This window comes from Sturnus vulgaris, chromosome 8 (genome assembly GCF_052056855.1).
Source record: "Sturnus vulgaris isolate bStuVul1 chromosome 8, bStuVul1.hap1, whole genome shotgun sequence".
NCBI lineage: Eukaryota > Metazoa > Chordata > Aves > Passeriformes > Sturnidae > Sturnus > Sturnus vulgaris.
Genome location: NC_142250.1, coordinates 25578887 through 25597529, shown reverse-complemented (window position 1 = coordinate 25597529; position 18643 = coordinate 25578887). Strand labels below are relative to the sequence as shown.

Here is an 18643-nt window from a genome sequence, read left to right as displayed (position 1 = left end):
AGGATGGTTTGTAGTCACCCTGGTTCCCAGTTTTTTGGCAATTCTCCATCCGCAGTAATGATTCCAATTGATAACAATTGTTAATACCTTGGCCTTCCCAGATTTAGCATTCCTTACAACTTTTACATCTTCACAGCTCAACAACTCCATGTTCATATGCATTGCTACTGCTTGGCTGCAGGGATCACTGGAAGGGATTTGCCTGTGATGGAGCTGCAATGTTTTTGGAAGTTATGGTGCTTCTGCTGAGAAGTGAGACCTTATCAGATGGTTGCTCCTCATCTATTCAGGTTAAACAAATGTGTTTTACTTGCTGAGTAAAGATACTGGACATGGCACTCAGTGCCATAGTTAAGTCGATGAGGTGTTAGGTCATAGATTGGACTTGATGATCTCAAAGGTCTTTTCCAACCTAGTTGATTCTGCAAACCCAGCAACGCCGGAAAGAGTCACTGGGCAGACTTCCTACAGCTATAGAGAGTTCCCAAGACTGACAGGGTGCTGATGAGACAAGTGTCACACCCTGTAACAGATGTGGCCCTTCAGAACTGGAGCAGAAAAAAGCAAGGCTGTGTATTTAACCCTGTGTTACCTGACTGGAAAACGTATCTGGCCAAGCCTTGCATCAGCTCTGCTGGCCAGGTGGGTGGTGCCGACTCCCCCGTCTCTCTCTTCAGCCGGAATGTCAGCTCAAACCCAAAACCACTCGGTCCATCTGTTCCTGTAAACCTGGAGGGAATGAAAAATAAAAAGTCATTACATACTTCTTGTAACCAGAGCAGGATTTAAGATTAGGACCGTGGAAAAAGGATGAGAACCAGCCATCCAGGGAGTGGAATGTGGATGTGCAGTGAATGCTGTGTTCTGTAACCACACATGCAGATCTACCTAACTGACTGGTACAGGACAGTGACAGCCTCACAAATGCAAAGTTGTACCTTGGACAACCAGCCACTCTATAGTGTTTTATTAATTTCACATATCAGTTAATACAGGAAAAAAGAAATATTTCTTAAAGGGAGAAACAAAAATGTTTCCAAGTGGATAGTTTTCAAGAACTGATTCCAGGAAAAAGCATAACTCAGAAACTCAAACACATTATCAATGGGTCAGCTTTAAGAAAGATCAAAGTTAACAGAAAACCTTCGAGCTGATCTTTTACAGTCATTTTTTTTGGAAAGTAAGATGGCTCTCTACTGAATTTCCTCCTTTCAAGGCACGTTCTGAAACAACACAGTTTTACTTCGAATATGCAAAGAGAGTTCAGTGGGCTTTTTTTTAACCTCTGGGTTCTCTACTTCCCAAAAGTAACTGTTTAAAGAAGACCACACATGCTTTACATTGATCCATATGAAAGTTACTGAGTAACGGAAGTCTTTAAGTGAGTATCCATCAAATCTAAAGCAACACTTGCATTTAGGAGAACATTACTGGTCAACAACACGCCAGTAGTCACAAAGCAGTAAAGCTAACAGGCAACATTATTTAAATAGATTTGTTCATATGGTAGTGTGACTTTCAAACAGAGAACTACAGAACTATTAAATAAATAATAAAAAAAACCTTAGGAAACAAACATTAAGGTACTTCCCTTTTAACATTAAAAAAAAAAATCCCCCAAGATTCAAGATGTATCTTCCAAAGAATACTCAGAAAATGCAGAAGCGTGCAACTCTTATATCCGCAAATTAACAGTTAAATCTTAGAAGAATTTTATCTGCATGCAAGAGATTCGTATTTAAAGATTAGACTTAAAATGATTTTGAATAGTTAATGGTCACAAGTTGGTGAAAATATAGGGAAAATTTAAAAACATGCAGTTCACCTGCACTGTGCAGGTAACACTCTATAATAAAGTAAAAGTATTTGATCTGTTTAATTTTAGCTTGGTAATCTGGTTTTGAGGAAATTGTGACATGTGGCTTTGAATACTTGCGATTACTTTGGAAATACTTTATGCTTAATTTAGACAGGTCTTTAATAGAAATATTAATATTCAGAGTGTAATTAACATAGTAATTATGTTAGTATTTTTGCCAAAGGTTTTGCTTTTATTCTTAATAAAAGTCTTGTGTTTGAAGGTAAGTTCAATATAGTTTCAACAGCTGCCATAAAATTTCTGTCATTGAACAATGGCCCTTAACCCAGGATCAGAGCTCCTGCATGAGGTTTGAGGGATGTACCTGAGAATGGAGGCAGGCATGAGCTTCAGGAGCTACACAGACCTACAACCTTCCAGTAAGCTTCTGACTCTTGGTCTAGGAAAATCACAGAGATGTATCCAGTAGCCAGGTTATGCAGCCTACCTTTTCTTATGGATATCTTTATTACCACAAGTGCTCATACTGGCCCCAGCTTCAAAATTTGTATTAAGGATGCAGCAGTCTGCTAGTGGAGAAGCAAGTAGCATGGGAAATGATTTTTCCCAGTTAGAAACCCAAATCTTCAGACACATGTGCTAATGGAAGACAGAGCAAATGGCTTATCTCTCACAAGGACAGAGAGAATCCTCTCTATTCCATGTGGAAACACTAGGTTCTCGTGGCAGTGTCCTCCTTTTAGAATATGTCTCCACTGCTTAAGCATTCTCTTAGGAGGATGACAAGAAGCTGGACAAAAAATCCACCACACCTTGGAGGTGTTCAAACTTGTGCTTTTTTACTGTAAGTTCCAAATTTTCCTCAAACTTCCAGAAAACTTCTGGAAAATCAACCACCTTCATCCAGCCAGTCAATGAACAAGCTAAAAACCCTAACAATACTTCCAGAAGAGAAAGACCAAACAAGCCTCATTTCCACAAAAAAACTGGGTAGAAGGGCAACAATAACCCACAGATGGAAGAAATCTTGCTAAGCCACATGGAAGCCATGAGCTCTTCTCCCACAGACCTCCCCATGTTCTCTGCTACCTGTACCTGCACCAATCTGCTCCCTCTCCAGTGGAAAGCATTCCCAGCAGGTCAGCCTGACACAGCCTGTGCCAGCTGCAGAGGCAACACTCTTTGATTACAGCCTTTGATCAACAGAAAAAAGATTCTGGCACTATTCGGGGCTGGTTTCTGAGAGCTAGAGAGGTGAGGAATGAGATGGTAGATTTGGTGGGGTTTTCTGGTCATGGTTAGGTTGGTTGGGTGTTTTTGTTGGCTTTTTTTGTTTGGGTTTGTTTGTTAGTTTTTGGGGTTTGGTGGGGGTTTTTTGGTTCTTTTTTGGGGGGTGGTAGTGGTTTAAATCTGAAGGTAACCAATTCAAACGACAGCCAATTTAGAATAAGGACTTTGGCTGAAGAAATGACCTGTAAAGAAAGCACTTCAGTGCTGAGATGCTGAACAAAGCTCCAAACTCTTGCAGTGCAGCAGTCCAAAAGCGCCTCAGCTTTACGGTGAGATGATGATCTGAGATGGAACGTGTGCAGGAAGAAAGCCTCAGAATTAGTATTTTGTATCCCTGTATGGCCCTGGCTACACAAACTGAAAACTGCAGTACAGCATTAAGTTTCTGTACTAACAGATCTGAATATTTCACATAGTTTGTTTTATGCCTTGGTTCTGGTGAACCCTGGAGTTTTGAGTGAAAGTTTCTTCTAAACACTTCTAAAATACTATGAAAGGATTTTGTCCCAAAACAAAAGATGCTAAGTATGAAGGGTCAGTGTGGACTATATTGCACCCACCACTGCTTTGTTCCCTCCAACACAAGGGCACATCACCTTTTCAGCCAACCCAATTGCAAAGCAACGGGGTAAGTTTTCAGAAATATAAACACTGATGGAGAAATTCTTGGCTTGCTGCATGCTCATTGGCACACATCAGATAGTTTTGTATTATGACTACCACAGTAATAGAAGGCTCTGGTATCTGCCAAGTCAAATCCAACCCCATATTTAATATTAAAACCTTATTTTGTCAAAAGAACAAAAATAAACCTTTCAAAAGCCAAGGTCATACATTACATGCCATTCTTAGGTTAAAACTCCCTTTATCTGTTCAGCAAATCAGCTCAGCAGAACAAACCACACTGCAGCACTGCACATATGCTGGAGGAGCCTGGCTTGTTCCTTTAATGAGGTAAGAGTTTCACTGATCATGATATTTAGTTCCAGCAAAAGAATACAAAGAAATAGAGGCCCCTTTATTTACAGAGCTGTGCAACCAGGCTGCCCCGAGTCCCCCATCACCCCATGCTCTGCCAGGCCCTCTCCTGAAGCCACACACAGAGAACTGAAAAGCTGCTCCCCTCTACAGCAGAGTACCCAGGGTGTTTTTCACATCAAATAACCCAGCTTAAGAGGATCAAAAGCCAAAGTAGCCTTTGCTTTAAAAGCAGCTCTGAAAACCAGAGGCTTTTCAGTTTAAATCAAAGATATTTGCCAAAGCATTTTCATTCTCACTTTTGCAAGGAAGAAGGAAAGGCTTGCTTCGCTGCAGTGCAAATGGCAGTATTTCTGCAATCCTGCTTTTGAAAGCTACACAGCTCTGTACAAGGAGCAGAGTGTACTAGGTGTTTATTTTTTTGAGAGTTTAAGAGTATGTGCATATAAATATATTAGGTGAACCAATCCCTGGAAAAGGGAGTTTACATAGGGAAATCACTATGATTATTTCAGCCTGAGAACAACAAGAAAGCCCTTTCAGGCTGTTTGGGGATAGTTAGGGCTGCACTTTCAGAAGTCACAGCTGCACTCCCAACAGCTTCAGAGAGATAAAACCGAGTCTCTTCTGGGAAGCAAGGTCACAGCATTCTGGAATGACTTGTCTCAGACTCAGTTTTCAGCTGCTTCAACACTACTTTTGTGAAGCCACTTAAAATGCCTTTTACTTCAACTCCTTAATTGCATTTTTTCACATCTACAAGGACGTTACCTGTTCTCTCCTGGTGAGCTACTCTGATACCATTTTGAAGGCTGCAGAAATACTGTATCACTACATTTCTAAACCTGACGTCAGGAAGAGCTGCTGTTATTTGCATCAGTACCAATTTTAATTGTACCCACAATCCCCATACCACCCATCAAAAAAATTCCCAACATAGTAATTGCCAATCCATAGCTTTCAGTACTCCAGATCAGTTTCTCAGGATCTTTTCAAAGTTTGAGGAGATGGTCAAAGCAAGATGACAGGCAGTGTCCACCACCCTGCCTGATGAGACCAAAGCACTTTGGAGTCCAACCCTCAATAGTGTTTTAAGGCTGCAGAGCTAATACCTATTCCAGAAGATTTTTCCATTAAGTAGCAAAGAGACTACTATTAGCAACACAGAGGACCTGGTATCACAAAATCATCAAGGTACCCAATGACTGACTTCATAGGTCCTCCCTGAGAATCACCTGAATCACCTGAGATGTGAATCACTGCCCACTAACAAACAACACAAAGGGTGGTCTCCTGTCCAAAAACAAAGGGGAAGCCTTCAGCAGCCACTGAGCTGAACACTTCAGCGTCTCTATCTCCTGGGAAGAACATCAGGCAAGAGCTGATGTGCCTTAAACAAGATTATGCACAGCCAGTCTTCTGAATTCAAGCTCCAGGTGCACTGAACAATTTCTACCCACTATAAACAAATGGCCCTCAGATTCGAGAGCTTGGGGGGGGGGGGGGGGGAGGAAAAAAAAAAAAGGAAAAAAAAAACCCTACCTAGTGCTTCCATCATCTTGCCTAACAGGAAGAGGTTGTATTTGGTGCAGCTGTCAAACAGTATAAAACTCATCTGAGAACCCTGACAGCATGCTGGGAGGTTCCTGTGAAGCAATTCCATAAGAAAATAGGCACAGCAACCCCTTTACATAAAAGGCTTTAAAAGTACCCAGAAGAGTTATTTCAGCCAAAACCTACCTGCTTACTCACATATTCTCCTGGATTGTTTCCTGACACTTAAAAAAGTATTCATTCACATAAAAACACTTGAGAAAAGCAGGGGGTGGTTATCTGGATGTCAGATGGTTATCTCTTCAGAGCGCTTAGCAGGAAATTCCATGAGCTCCTGCCACCCCAAACTTGCACACACAATCTTACTGGACTCCTTTGAAGCTTGATTTAAGAAAAAACTTCATGCATAAGCAGGGCGAACATAACATTAAGCACAAAACAAACACTCAAAAATTTCTGTTCGCGTTCACGGTTGGAAAGTGACAGTGCTCAGAGATGTCAGTTTATGGCAGCTGCTGCTTAGAGCTTGCTCTTGCAGTACATCAAATCAAATGTGTAAGCCATCAACCAAATGGAAAACTCTTCTAGAAAGTTAAATTGTTTTTAGAGATTTATTCCAATATCTAAATCCAAACAGATGCAGAGGCACTCACTCTGCAGTTATTTGGAGGCATTTCTCAGCTTTCTGAAATACTCATGTAGGGTCCACTTAGAAAGCTTACACTGAGATACATCTGAGTAAAAACTTGTGAATTGATTTGTGCTGGCCAGTATGAAAACAGAGTTTCATTGAGCTACCATTCAATGAGGGAAGAGCTGTTACAGGGCAGAGGGGGAAGAGGACACAAGGTACAGTTTCATTCACACATACACAACATTGATTTCACAGGTTTTACTATTCAGCTTCTTCAAAACTCAGCCAGTCATAGTCTTGTCCCTGAAACCTGGAGACTCGCAGTTTAGATTTTAAGTTTTACAAAACTGTCTCTGTAAATAACAAATGTTGATACAATAGATAAATTGTTTTTTCCTCTAAACCTACAGAGTCAAGTCAATCTCATTTTGTAATTCTGCAGACACAACTGTTTTATATAGTATCATTAGATAGTGACCAAACTCCAGAATAGGATCTAGGGATGTGATCCAGGGAAGTCAGCCCTCTGAGAAAGCATCAACTGGAAACTTTTGGAGGCCCCTTCCAACCCAAGTGATCCTACAAAGCATCATGGCCAAGAACACAGGTATGAACTTCTGCTACTGATACTCTATCCAGAACTGTGCTTGCAGGACCCACAGGTGATAATTCACAAACACTTGAGCTAAACTCATTTTGACAGAAGTGGTTCCCACACTCAGCTCCTGCCCAGCACCCGGAAAACAGCTCCAGAACTGTGCTGTCTCCAGCCTAGTACGTTAAAGTAAACCACCATCAGTTTTCTGGTCACTTGAATGTGCTGGGCTACAAGTTAAGGCAATCTAGGGGTTGCTTCTTTGAGGCTCTGCTGTCCATGCCATGATAGCAGTAGCATCTGGAAGAAGGACAGGATCATGCTTAGCAAAGCTGTTAATCCCTTCAAGCTCTAGAGGCTTGGAAGCATTATTATCTCATTCTGGTGAGTGCCAACATACAGTCACACGTGTAGGGATAGTGCTTGCAGATGAAGGACAAAAGGCTGAAAAGGCCTCATCGGTGCCAAAGGGATTGATCTGCCTCATAATTAACACTACATCAGGTAACCAGAATACTCTGAAAGTGCTAAAACAGCATCCAGGTAACCTAAGTTTGAACCTCCTGTCTGCTACAAACTTCTCATCCTCCTCAACAAGTTACTTAAGAATTTGATTCTCAAATGTAAATAATGATAGTTCCCTGCTTCAAAGAGTTATATGACACACTCATCATATAGGAAATGCTTATATACTTCATCTATCAAGGTCACAAAAACTGGGAAATTAACTCCACATTCTGCACAGCATGGACAAACACAGAACACGGGAAATGACTAAAACAACTAAATATGAAACAGGAGGTTGCATGGGATATGTCACTCCCTACTCCAGCAAAATATGTTCACAAGAGGGCAGTTTACATTTTATTTTCTCTGTTTTATGGTGCATGGACATTGCTATACCAGTAGGAGATGGTTTACTCTCCCATTACAGTTTTAACTAAATTGACAAGACCAAACCATTTCGTCAAGATTTCCAAAACAACTTATTAAAAATAAATAAATCAGTGTGTAATCAAGTAACTAAACTACTGACCATGTGTTTCAGCTCAAGGGCTCATACATTTCTCCACAGAGCTACTCTGGCTTCCTACTTCATGGCCAGCAGAATCAGTCCCAGTGCAGGTGAGGTGTTGAGAACAGGTTCTGAACCACCACAACAAGCACCACAAATGAGGCTGTGCTTCTCGGCAAAGAAAGCGCAAACTCTGCAAAAGCCTAGGAAGTTGCAGCAGACTTGCATCATCTTAATGCCCACTGAAAGGATCTGGAAAGAAAAGCTACAAGTACAATAAGGATTTACTATTGCATTCACAGAACAAGAGTGAAGGCACTAATGAAAAAGAAAACTTATCAAGTTCTGTAACATTTTACTTAAGTTGTATATTTATGCTGCACTTCAGAACGACTCATGCTTCATTTCTACAAGGCCCAGAAGAACAGTGCTCTCATTTGGCCTGAGCTGGAGGTGATTCTGCCAACAAAGCACACAGTCACTGCACGACACAGTGCACTAGGGAAGACAAACCTTCATCTGCACATGGATCCCACTTCATACTGGAACTGAATCCTTAGCTCTGATAGACAGGGAATGGTAATGTATCTCCACAACTTCACCTAAGGGCTCAGCTGTAACCTCACCAGGCAAGAGAACATTAGCAAAGGGCTAGTTTGAAGCAGCGTGGCTGGGAAGGGCAGTATTGCTGTGCTTGGTGAGCAGCCGGGAAAAGGACACCAACTTTCCTTGCAGTGCCTGCTGGCTCCTTCCTAGCTCCTACTGTGGAAAGTTCTGCAGCTGCTGGGAGGAACCTATTCGCATAACAAAAGCGCCTTTCAAAAGCGGTACGGGAGGGTGGAAAGAATATGAAAAAAACCTCAAAGCCACTGACAGCTACAGTTAGTATTTTTCAGCATTGCCTAAAAGTCTCAGGCGAGGATCAGGACTCCAATATGTTACATAGACACTGGCGTCTCCTATTACTTTCCTGCTAGCTAAAGAACATACACTAAGCAAAATCATGCAAGAAGCAACTTTAGCATATCCTTGAGCACATTTTTAAGACTGTCATACAATTAAGTTCTCAGCTGTGCAATAAGTGAACTCGGGGCATAAAGGTATTTGGGAGCTTTTAGGAGCCTGAACTCCTACAGCTTGCAAGCAGGCTGTAGGCACCCACATGTTGCTGGCTGGCAAAACGCTCATTGCAAACCAGCAAGGTACACCTGCAGCCCGGGAAGACAACCGTGTCCTGGGCTGCACCACCAGAGGTGTGGCCAGCAGGTTGAGAGAAGTGGTTCTGCTCTTCTGAGATCCCACTTGGACTGATGCATCCAGCCCTGGGACTCCCATCCTAAAAAACCCCATGAATCTGTTGCAGCAAGTCCTGAGGATGGCCATAAAGATGCTCAGAGGACTTGGGACAGGCCGTGAGAGTTGTGCCTGTTCAGCCTGGACAAGACAAGGCTCCAGGGAGACCTTAGAGCACCTTCCAGTACCCAAAGGGCTGGAGAAAGACTTTTGACAACAGCATGAAGTGACCGGACAAGGGGGAATGCCTTTAAACTCACAGGGGTTAGGTTTAGATTGCACTGGCACGGGGTTATCCAGCAGAGCTGTGGATACCCCATTCCTGGAAGTATTCCAGGCCAGGCTGGATGGAGCTTTGAGCAAGCTGGTCTAGCAGGGATTGGAGCTAGAAGATGTTTACGGTCCCTTCCAACCTGAACCCATCTATGTCTCTACAATCCTGATGGATCTGGAATTCAATCCCTGATCTTTCATTTCATCAGTTGTAGAAATCTAGACAATCCTGCCTTCCCTGGTGAGTTGTTATATAATCTCATTTCATTGCAAAGAGTGCACTTAAAAATATACTGATGAGCACCATGAGGGATCTTTATCAATTAAACAGGCAGCAAAAGGTCCTTGGACTTGAGGTGTAGTTCCAGGGAAAAGTAAGCATTGGTCTGCTGGTGAACGTTATATTGTCAAGACGGACACGACTGGCACCAGCACCAGTCTTTTATTAAAAACTTTTCGCGCCTTCTCTCAGTGGACTTCTCTCAGGCAACTCCACACAGCACTGACTCCTTTCCTCCTCTCTGCAAGTTCTCTTCTTCCTTCTGCATGACCAGCTAACCCAAATTTGTCCCTCACCTACCATCTAACCCTGTCTGTCCCTCGCACAGCTGTGTGTCCTGCTCACAGCACAGCCAGCAGACTCCATCCCAAACTGCAGCAGACCCTGGTTGTCCAACTCCAACTGCCTGACGGCCAGCTAACAGTCTCTTTTATAACACCCATCCTCATTGGACAGGCAAGGCTGTTTCCACTCCTTGGTAATCAGTACAGCTGTAATCCATTGAGGAAAACTGCCTTCTGCACTATCCTTACAAACAATCTTCCCACAGGTGAAAGACTCCCAAAAGGGAAACGAAACATCTGCAATGAAAAGTCTACTACAGATAGTTTTTTTTAATCTGCCTTTAAGTGTTAAGCTTTTCCTGAAAGACTATCTTTCCTTTGAAGCACTTGAAATTTCTAGGGCTTGTGAATGTTACACAAACTCCATTTGTTGTAAGACAATGTCCAAATGGATAAAATAAATCTTTGCCTCTTAAAAATCAAACAAAGGAGGAAAGAAAGCATCATTCCCTCATCATCCTTTCAGTGGCTCCAGGCTTACCCTAAAAATTAGAATAGTGGCAAAATTGTTTTGCCTCGCAGCCAAACCACTTAAGTTATGGGAACTGCAAATGGCTCAGCTTGTCTTTCAAACAGGAGGAAAGTTGGGAGAGATGTCAACTTACAGCATATTTCAGTACTGTTTACATTTTAATGCAGTAAGCAGGAACACTCTCTTCATGTTCCTGATCACTTTTGGAGGAATAATCTGCCCAGTAAAAAACACAGAGGTCAGCATACAGCTCATCACAACCACTTGTTAGAGAGAATCCCTCATCTATCTCTGAACACTAAATTCTTTGCTTTTCTGCTTAATGTTACTCTTCTGGGTAGAAAAGGAATTCAAGGCCCAGAAACATATTATTTTTGCGTAATAAAGTTATACATATGGATTCAACTTAGCTAGGAAATGTCAACTTAAGGCTTGTCTTCATGAGGAAATTTACTGTAACTACTCTACCAGTATAATTATATTGCTGTAGTTCTACTGGTAAAATTCCCCCGTTGAGCCTTATTCATAACAACTGCTGCCTTTATGGTTTATTTTTGTCGACTATGCCAAAAAAGGCCCCAGCTCCAGAAAGGCCACAACAATTTACAGGGGAGGAGGGGAAGAAGCTGTGCCAGTGCAACTGGAGCAGTAGAAAGAATAACAGTATAGAAATGGCAGTATTTCTTTATACTAATGAATTATTTGCTGCAAAAGAAAAAAAAAAATAAAGGAGTGAAACACTGTAAGAAAACTATACTGTACATCAGACATCATTGCAGGTAAGGTATGTGCCAATTTCATGCTACATTTAATAGCTTTGGTAAAGACTCCCAAGCCAGACACTGGTCTGCATCAGCCCCTCTGTGTGCATCCTTTTGTTCTTGCCTCTTCCCCAAATGCTGCAGTGCATTTTTCCCCAGGAGTACTCTTTTTTCCCCCATTCCTTTATAGCAGCAATGCGTTGCCACCCAGCAACTGCCCAGGGCCCCTTGGACTGACCCTCCAAAACAAATGGGCATTTAAGACCAGTCCCTCTGGTTTACAGTTTGCATCTCAGGGACCAGGGATAGCTGGAAAGCAAAGAGCACTCTTCGCAAAAAGGATTTTAAAACAATTGCCCTTCACTTCGGCAGTGCAAGAATGCTGAGCTAGACAAAACAATGAGCCATCTGTGCACTCTTCCCTCCTTCCCTTGTCTGTATGCTCTGAGCTTAAATCAGAGCTCCCCAAGAACGCAGAGTCCCCCTTCACCTCCGCCCACCCTGTTTACATCCTAAAAAAAACCAGTTTTCTGGCCTATTTTTTTCCTTTTTGTTCTTAAGAGCCCTTGGAAAATCTTCCTTTAAACCTCAGCCCTTTGTCAGGTGGTATCCCATCTACCCAGCTTTGTCAAGTGATCAAAAAATGCCTCCCACCAGTGATCCGTTCCTTGTTTACCATCCCTAGAGGCAGAGTGGCACTCAGGAGCCCTACTCACCCCTTTGTCCAAGGAAGGCAATACCATCTGAATGGGAGACCACCAAGATTTGCAGCCCTCTTTTGTTAGCCTGGTGTCACTGCCTATTGGGCCCTGATTCAAAATTGAGATGACAGTAGAGAGGCAGCTGAGTTATGTCATCACCACAGAGTTTCCAGCTTAGAAGACAGAAACACCAATAGCTCAAATCTCACATAAAATCGGTAACTTTATTATCAGTGATAATTTGTAACTACCAAGTGTAGCCACTGCTTCATCAAGAAACATGCATTATTCTAGTACTAGTCAAGAAGGTATGTTCCTAACTCTAAAAACGCATTGAGGAAAAAACAAAGGGGATTAGGTATGAATAACAGCATTTGGATCTATTTCTTCAAACGTTTATTTTGTTAATATCTCTATTCCAGGCAGCAAATGGATTAAAAAATGTCAATGATTTCACAGCTGGAATGGCTACACTGCTCAAAAATACTTTTACCTTAATGTCTCACTGAAAAAAAAGATTATTTTTTAATTCTTGATTTTTAAAACATCATAAACAGATCTTTATCACATAAAGCAATCTTTCACTAGAAAGTTTTGATCCCCAGTCACTTCTCCTCCTGGCAGGCTGAAGCTGCTGGGAGAGCAGAGCCTGCAAACTCTCCCACGTGATTCTGCACTAACCCAGCCTGGAGATCAGAGTAAGGAAGCCATGTGTCCGATCAACCCTCTCCAGTGGGCCAAGATCATAAATGTGGAAGTTCTGTTGGCAAAAAAACCCTCATAAAATCATCCAGATTGAGCATCATGTCCCTTCCCCTGCATGGCAGCAAGAGGTTCATCCTACTAGGATGCACCACTGGAGTGCAGACACACTACCAAACAGGAAGTGGTGTTTGTCTTCAATGCTCAGTACTAAACTTTCTTCCAACCTTTTTCCCTTTTTTTTTTTTTTTTTAATTGAAAACAGTCCTTCTTGTAAATTCAACTACCGTGCTGTAAACGTTAAATGAATTTTCTTCAATGCTTCAAAAACATTCCAGATCTAGCACAGTTCAAGAGTGGTCTCGTCCCACAGCCCCTGCATGTAAACACAGATAGACCACAGCACAAAGCAGGCTGCTCTCCGTAGGTGGCCTACATCTTTCATTTCATTAAGGGTACTAACTACCTCCAGCAAATGACATTTGGAAGCCAAGTGCACTCTGCCTTGGAGGAGGGAAAATCACATTTCCCTGCGGTGACCATAGCTTCAGGGGAGGTCTGCAATGAAACATAAGCCTTAGAGGGTTCTGGTGCACAGCAGTCACTGGAGGGACACCCTCGGTGGGACACAAATAGGCATGATGCTTGGTTTAACTGGGATTTTTTTGCCTGGGAAATAGAGAATTGAACCCTACATGATCACATTTGTACATATGCTTCTTTAAAATGTCTGAACTCATTGGTCAAATTCAATACAGTCCTTCAGAGGAAGAGTTGTCCCCAAAATGTCACATTTCTGCAAAGTATGCAAAAACAAACAGCCAGTCAGAAGAGAAGGATCTACAGTTGCTCCCAGTAAGCAAGTTTCAGTAGAAGCACACCTGTATTTCTAGACACCAGAGAATCCACACAGGTGAGACTTGTTAGAAGTACCTTCATTTTAAGAAAAGCTCATTCTAACTCATATCTTTATAGGTATGAAAAAAATCTCATCACAAGACAAATCCATTAAAAGACAGATTTTATCATGCTGTGCAGCTAAACTACTCTTTCTAACTCTGACAGATTCTCAAATAAACTATCATTGAAAGAAAACATTTTTTTTGTCACAGACCTCCCAAATTCTATGGCCTCTTCCTTTGCACTCTGCTATGATACCTTCCTCTCTCCCCTCTGCCTCAGACAGAAGACCAAATGAAAAAATAAGTATTACATTTAGGGTCAATCTTCGATAGGCAAACAAGACCTGGAAAGCAAAAATAAGTCCAGAGTATGGTGCCCACCTTGAATCCTCTCTCCTCCAAGACCTACCTCTTTCCTAGACTGATGCTCACTGATATCCCTTCCATGTAATTCCGTTTAGCTGGGTCAGATGCTTCATCTCCAACAATCTTTCATATTTCAAGGCAGACATGCAAAATTTTACAAATATTATCTGAAATGTGGATCCACCACCTCTCTCTAATCTACCATCTTCCAAAAGGCCCTCTGTTTTATCATGGAAACAAAGAGGGGCAGAATCAGTCTTCACCATTTCAAAAACGTTCACAGTTACCTTGGAGTTTGGTGTAATATTTCAGCAGTGCTTCAGGCATGTGGTTTATAAAGCACTTAGGGACCCATTAAATAGCAAAATTTAAGGCTAAAGGCTGGCAAGCTGAGGGCAGTGAGCTTTTAAATTTATGAAAGGCTACAGAACTAAGAGGCCACAAAAGTGATAGCTGTCAGCACCACTCTGTCCTACATTCATGCAGGTTCAAAGGAGAAGCCTGCATGCACTCAAAAGAAAGAGAGCACTCGTTCCAACTTCCAGGCTACTTTCTAAATACTCTTTTCAAACTCCTTTTATACTCAGAAAAAGCCTTCCAGAAAACATCCACCCCTCTGCAAGCCTTGCATTGGTTACCTGATCCAGTTCTGCGCTCCTTTTTCTTCCTTCCAGCTCTAACAAGCATCCTTGCCCTTTTACAAGTTAAGGTCATTCAGAGGATCTATACAAGCAAGCAGAACACAAGCTGGACTGAAGATCTTGAAAGGCTCATGCTTACCCTCACCTTTAATAGGGAGGCACCACCCACAGAGACAGCATGTTATCCCGGCATGCACTGCTCCCTCCTGATCCAAATGGAAAGCAGCACAAATCAAAAGGACCACAGCAAGTTGGAACCTGTTGTCTCAGCGGGTGGTACCCTGCATCTGTAATAGAGATGAAGGCAGCTGTAATCCCTCCGGTTTTATGCAAATGGGATGCTGCACTTCGGCTCCTGGCTAGAGGCCAGGAAAAAAAACAAAACCAAAAAAAACCCCAAACCCCACCACCCTTGTCAGTATGAAGTTGATGTAGTAAACATCAAAACACAGTTGGAATGTCACTTTGTGGGATGTGGGAAGACCACAAATAAAAATCTTATCTCAATCTATTCATAATTCAGGACTTACTTTCTGTTTCAGCTCTGAATTACAACCCTGCAATTTTAATACAAATCAGACTATTCAAGGTGTTCAGGAATTCTATCACATCATGGTTTTCACTATCCATGCACTTCTTTAAAGCGTTTAGAAAAAGGATGAACACTCAAACTACAGAACACTTAAGTGGAGATTCAACCTTAGCTTTAGAGCAGACTGAAGACAGAAGCCAGTCTGAGAAAAACACATTTTCCTTCTTAGTTCCTGGACAGCCCTGCAAACCCTGCCAGCACAATCCGGGGCTAGCACACACTATGGCACCACAGTAACACAGAATCACAGAATGTGTATAATAGTGTATAATCTAATCCAACCTTCCTGTTCATGCAGGGTAACCCCAGAGCGCATGGTACAGGATTGTGTCCAGACAGTTCTTTAGCATCTTCAGAGCCTCCGTGGGCAATCTGTTCCAGTGCATGGTCACCTACACAGAAATTAGGTTCTTCCTCATCTGCAGGTGGAACTTCCAGTGCATCAGCTTCTGCCCATTGCCTCCTGGGTCAGAGACTCCCGAGGGCTGCTGTAAAGGCAGCACTCAGCAGTAGATGAAGCTGGCATTGCCACTGATGGAGCCATAGTCCAGCTACACCTGCTGATGCTGCCTTCCTCGTGCACCTGTTCTCCACCAAGGAAGAAGTCACCACAATGTTTGTAAACTGCAGGAATGATCAGGCACCTGTCCCCTGACCTCATTGATGGCCTGGCATCAGAGCACGAACCTGCAACTGCCGGCTGAGGTACTGGCTTTGTGCAGACACACAGGGACACATTCATTGCTGCTGGCATTGCCATGGGCAGTTCCTGCCAGCAAGGGGTGGAGAAGAGTGCAGGACTCAGCATCTCCTCTCCCACAACTGCATTGGCCACATGCTTCCTGCCAGCAGGCAGCACACACTCACCACTGCAGTGCAGAATCTCTTCAGAATGCAAGAACAGTCCAAAAAAAGGCACTACTTTAACCCTGCTGAATAGATTTGAGAAGTTACACATTTGTTTTTATTTGAAAGAAGATAGAAAAAGCTAAAAATTGAATATAACTTGCAAAAACATCCTGGAAGGATTTCTGCTGCCACTCAAGTTGTGCAACATGCTCGACTGGAGAAATTTATTTCCATGCAAGCAGCTTGGCATGAAATCCCACTGAAAGGCCTGTGGTTCCCTAACGCTGTCATGACATCATGATTTAGGATTTTCAGAGCTATCAGTCCAGCACAGCTGGTGTCATGGTTGCCATTATACCATGAAACACCGAGGGGTTTTAAATTAAAAAGGTTTCCTTGTTTGAAATTCTTAGATTTCTTCCATCTTATTCTACAGATTCTTAAAACCAGACTGGTTCTGTAAGCAGAGTATAGCTGATACGTAAGCAGAGCAGGAAACAGTGCTGCCTTAACTGAAAATAAATCTGTCAACAAGGAGGCACTGGGAGAGCTCTACTTCAGACTTTTCAGGTTCTTATTAAAAAATATAAATTAAAGTCAACATTTTCACATTATTTGCTACATCTGTTTGCTATTCCATTATAAATAAAAATATGGGGGCCTCCAATTCAGTGTTAGTTGAATCAAAAAAAACCAAAAAGTCCGTTTCATTTAATATTGTTTTATAATTGTTCTAGACTGTACTGTATTACCATGAGAGGTCCACAAGAAAAAACCTACACATTACCCAATGTGGGCAATTAACAAGACCTTTGGCAGTGTTCTATCTTTCCCGTTCTAAAGTATGAAGGACAGCAAGGCTATGGAAGCACATCCCTGTTGTAGGAACCTTGCTGACTGTCACAAGCAGATCCAGATCTGCACTCTTTGTAGAATCCAAAGAAAACCCACAAACCCTTTCCTGTCTCCAGAGGCCAGGGCAAGTGAGCAGAGTTCAGTGTCACACTGGTTTTAAAGGAAATATACCAAAGATTTAAACAATTGCCCTGCCACCCCCTGCTCCTGCCAACCATTCCACAGCACACTTTACCTGGGACAGCAGAATCCCAAAGCCCTTCAAACAAAAAAGAGACATATTTTCTTAAATAAAGCTTTATTAAATTCCCTGTCAGAGAACAAGAACCTCCTGAGTACATATGAAAATCCACTTCTACAGTGTCCACCTAGGGCTGGGCTGGTGACATGCAGCTCCCACAGCCATCAAATTCCGAGAGCAGTTTTAGCAAACAGCAATTGCTCTTGGGAGTGGGACTGCTGGCGAGCACCCAGCTCCTTTGACAATCTTCTCTCAACAGTCTACTGTGCTCACATACCAGCTGGTAACTTCAGGTTCAGTGTTTAGGAGATGTGTAGGTCTTGACAGCTCTACCACATGCATAATTGTATATTAAGACTTTTGGACACAAGGTAGAACTGACCTACTCCACAGGACAAATAGTAATAAGCTTTATAGCTCAAAGAATGAGGCCAAATTAAAGGTGACAGACTGCAGATAGCTGAGCATCTCAGGGCAAGTGACAGTGCTGTAGAGATAGGGATGCTGTTCCAGCCACTCAGAGAGAAGAGAAACACACACCTGATCTATAAACAAAAGCACCATGTAAAGGCCTACATGCTCACACTAAGAGCTCTTGTGGAAGCAAGGGAAAGAAGCCTTAAACTTCATTTTTTCACTTGCCCTACTTTTCCTCTGCCCCTGCAACTAATGACTGGGGTTTGCTGTTAGTAGACGTGTTGGTTAAATGTCCCAGGCAGATCTCTGTGACATTAGGGTCCAGTATAAACTCCAGACTTGTTTTCTGAAAAACAGTTCTGTAATCACAAACACAAAGGAGAAAAAAAAAAACAGGAGAAACTATCTTGAGGAATGGGTAAAGTAAAACAAACTGCCCAACTGCTGCTGTTACAAGAGAAGCACTTTGATGGAAAAAAAACCTTGTGGCTGAATTTTAACCAAGACAAACAAAAGGAGAAAAGCTTGTGTGAACAAACTAGAGCCTTTGCTGCACCCTTCATTAAGGACATTTATACTGCAACTATAACACAGTGCAAAGATAGTTTCAGTAAACAGCAACAGCAGAAACTTTGTGCCATTTCTGGCTGGTTAAAAGGCTATGTTCACAGCCCCAAAATCATGATGGCTTGGCTACTGCAACTCACTTTAACTGGAGTTAAGGAGTAAGGTCAGCTAACGAAAGACAAGCATAGGGTTAGTTCATTCTGCCTGCTTGGTCTAATCCAAAGTTCCTGCTAGAAACCATCCATACCAACAACCTAAGATAATAATTTAATTACTGAAGAAAAGACAGTCAAACAATTAGAGTTTTAGGCTTCTGTTACACAAATTGGCACTTTATACAGCAGCCACTGGGGTGGCAGTCTGCTGACAGTAACACTGCTGTGCCAGCAACAGCAAAAATGCCTTTACAGCAGTTTTCCAGAGGAAGGCATTTAACATGCACAGGGAGGGGTCAGGATTTAAGTGTATGACCATAACAGATTACAGAGTGTGAAAAACACAA

General features: G+C 42.3%; 1 protein-coding gene across 2 annotated transcripts in view; it reads right to left on the bottom strand.

Moving 5' to 3' along the window:
- Positions 1–18643, bottom strand: part of SUFU (SUFU negative regulator of hedgehog signaling) — a 90115-nt gene that overhangs the window by 65082 nt on the left and 6390 nt on the right. For both annotated transcript variants that reach the window (XM_014883783.2, XM_014883782.2), the window contains exon 3: positions 593–729. In XM_014883783.2, coding sequence (XP_014739269.2) covers positions 593–729 — 137 coding nt within the window. The remainder of the gene's footprint in view (positions 1–592; positions 730–18643) is intronic.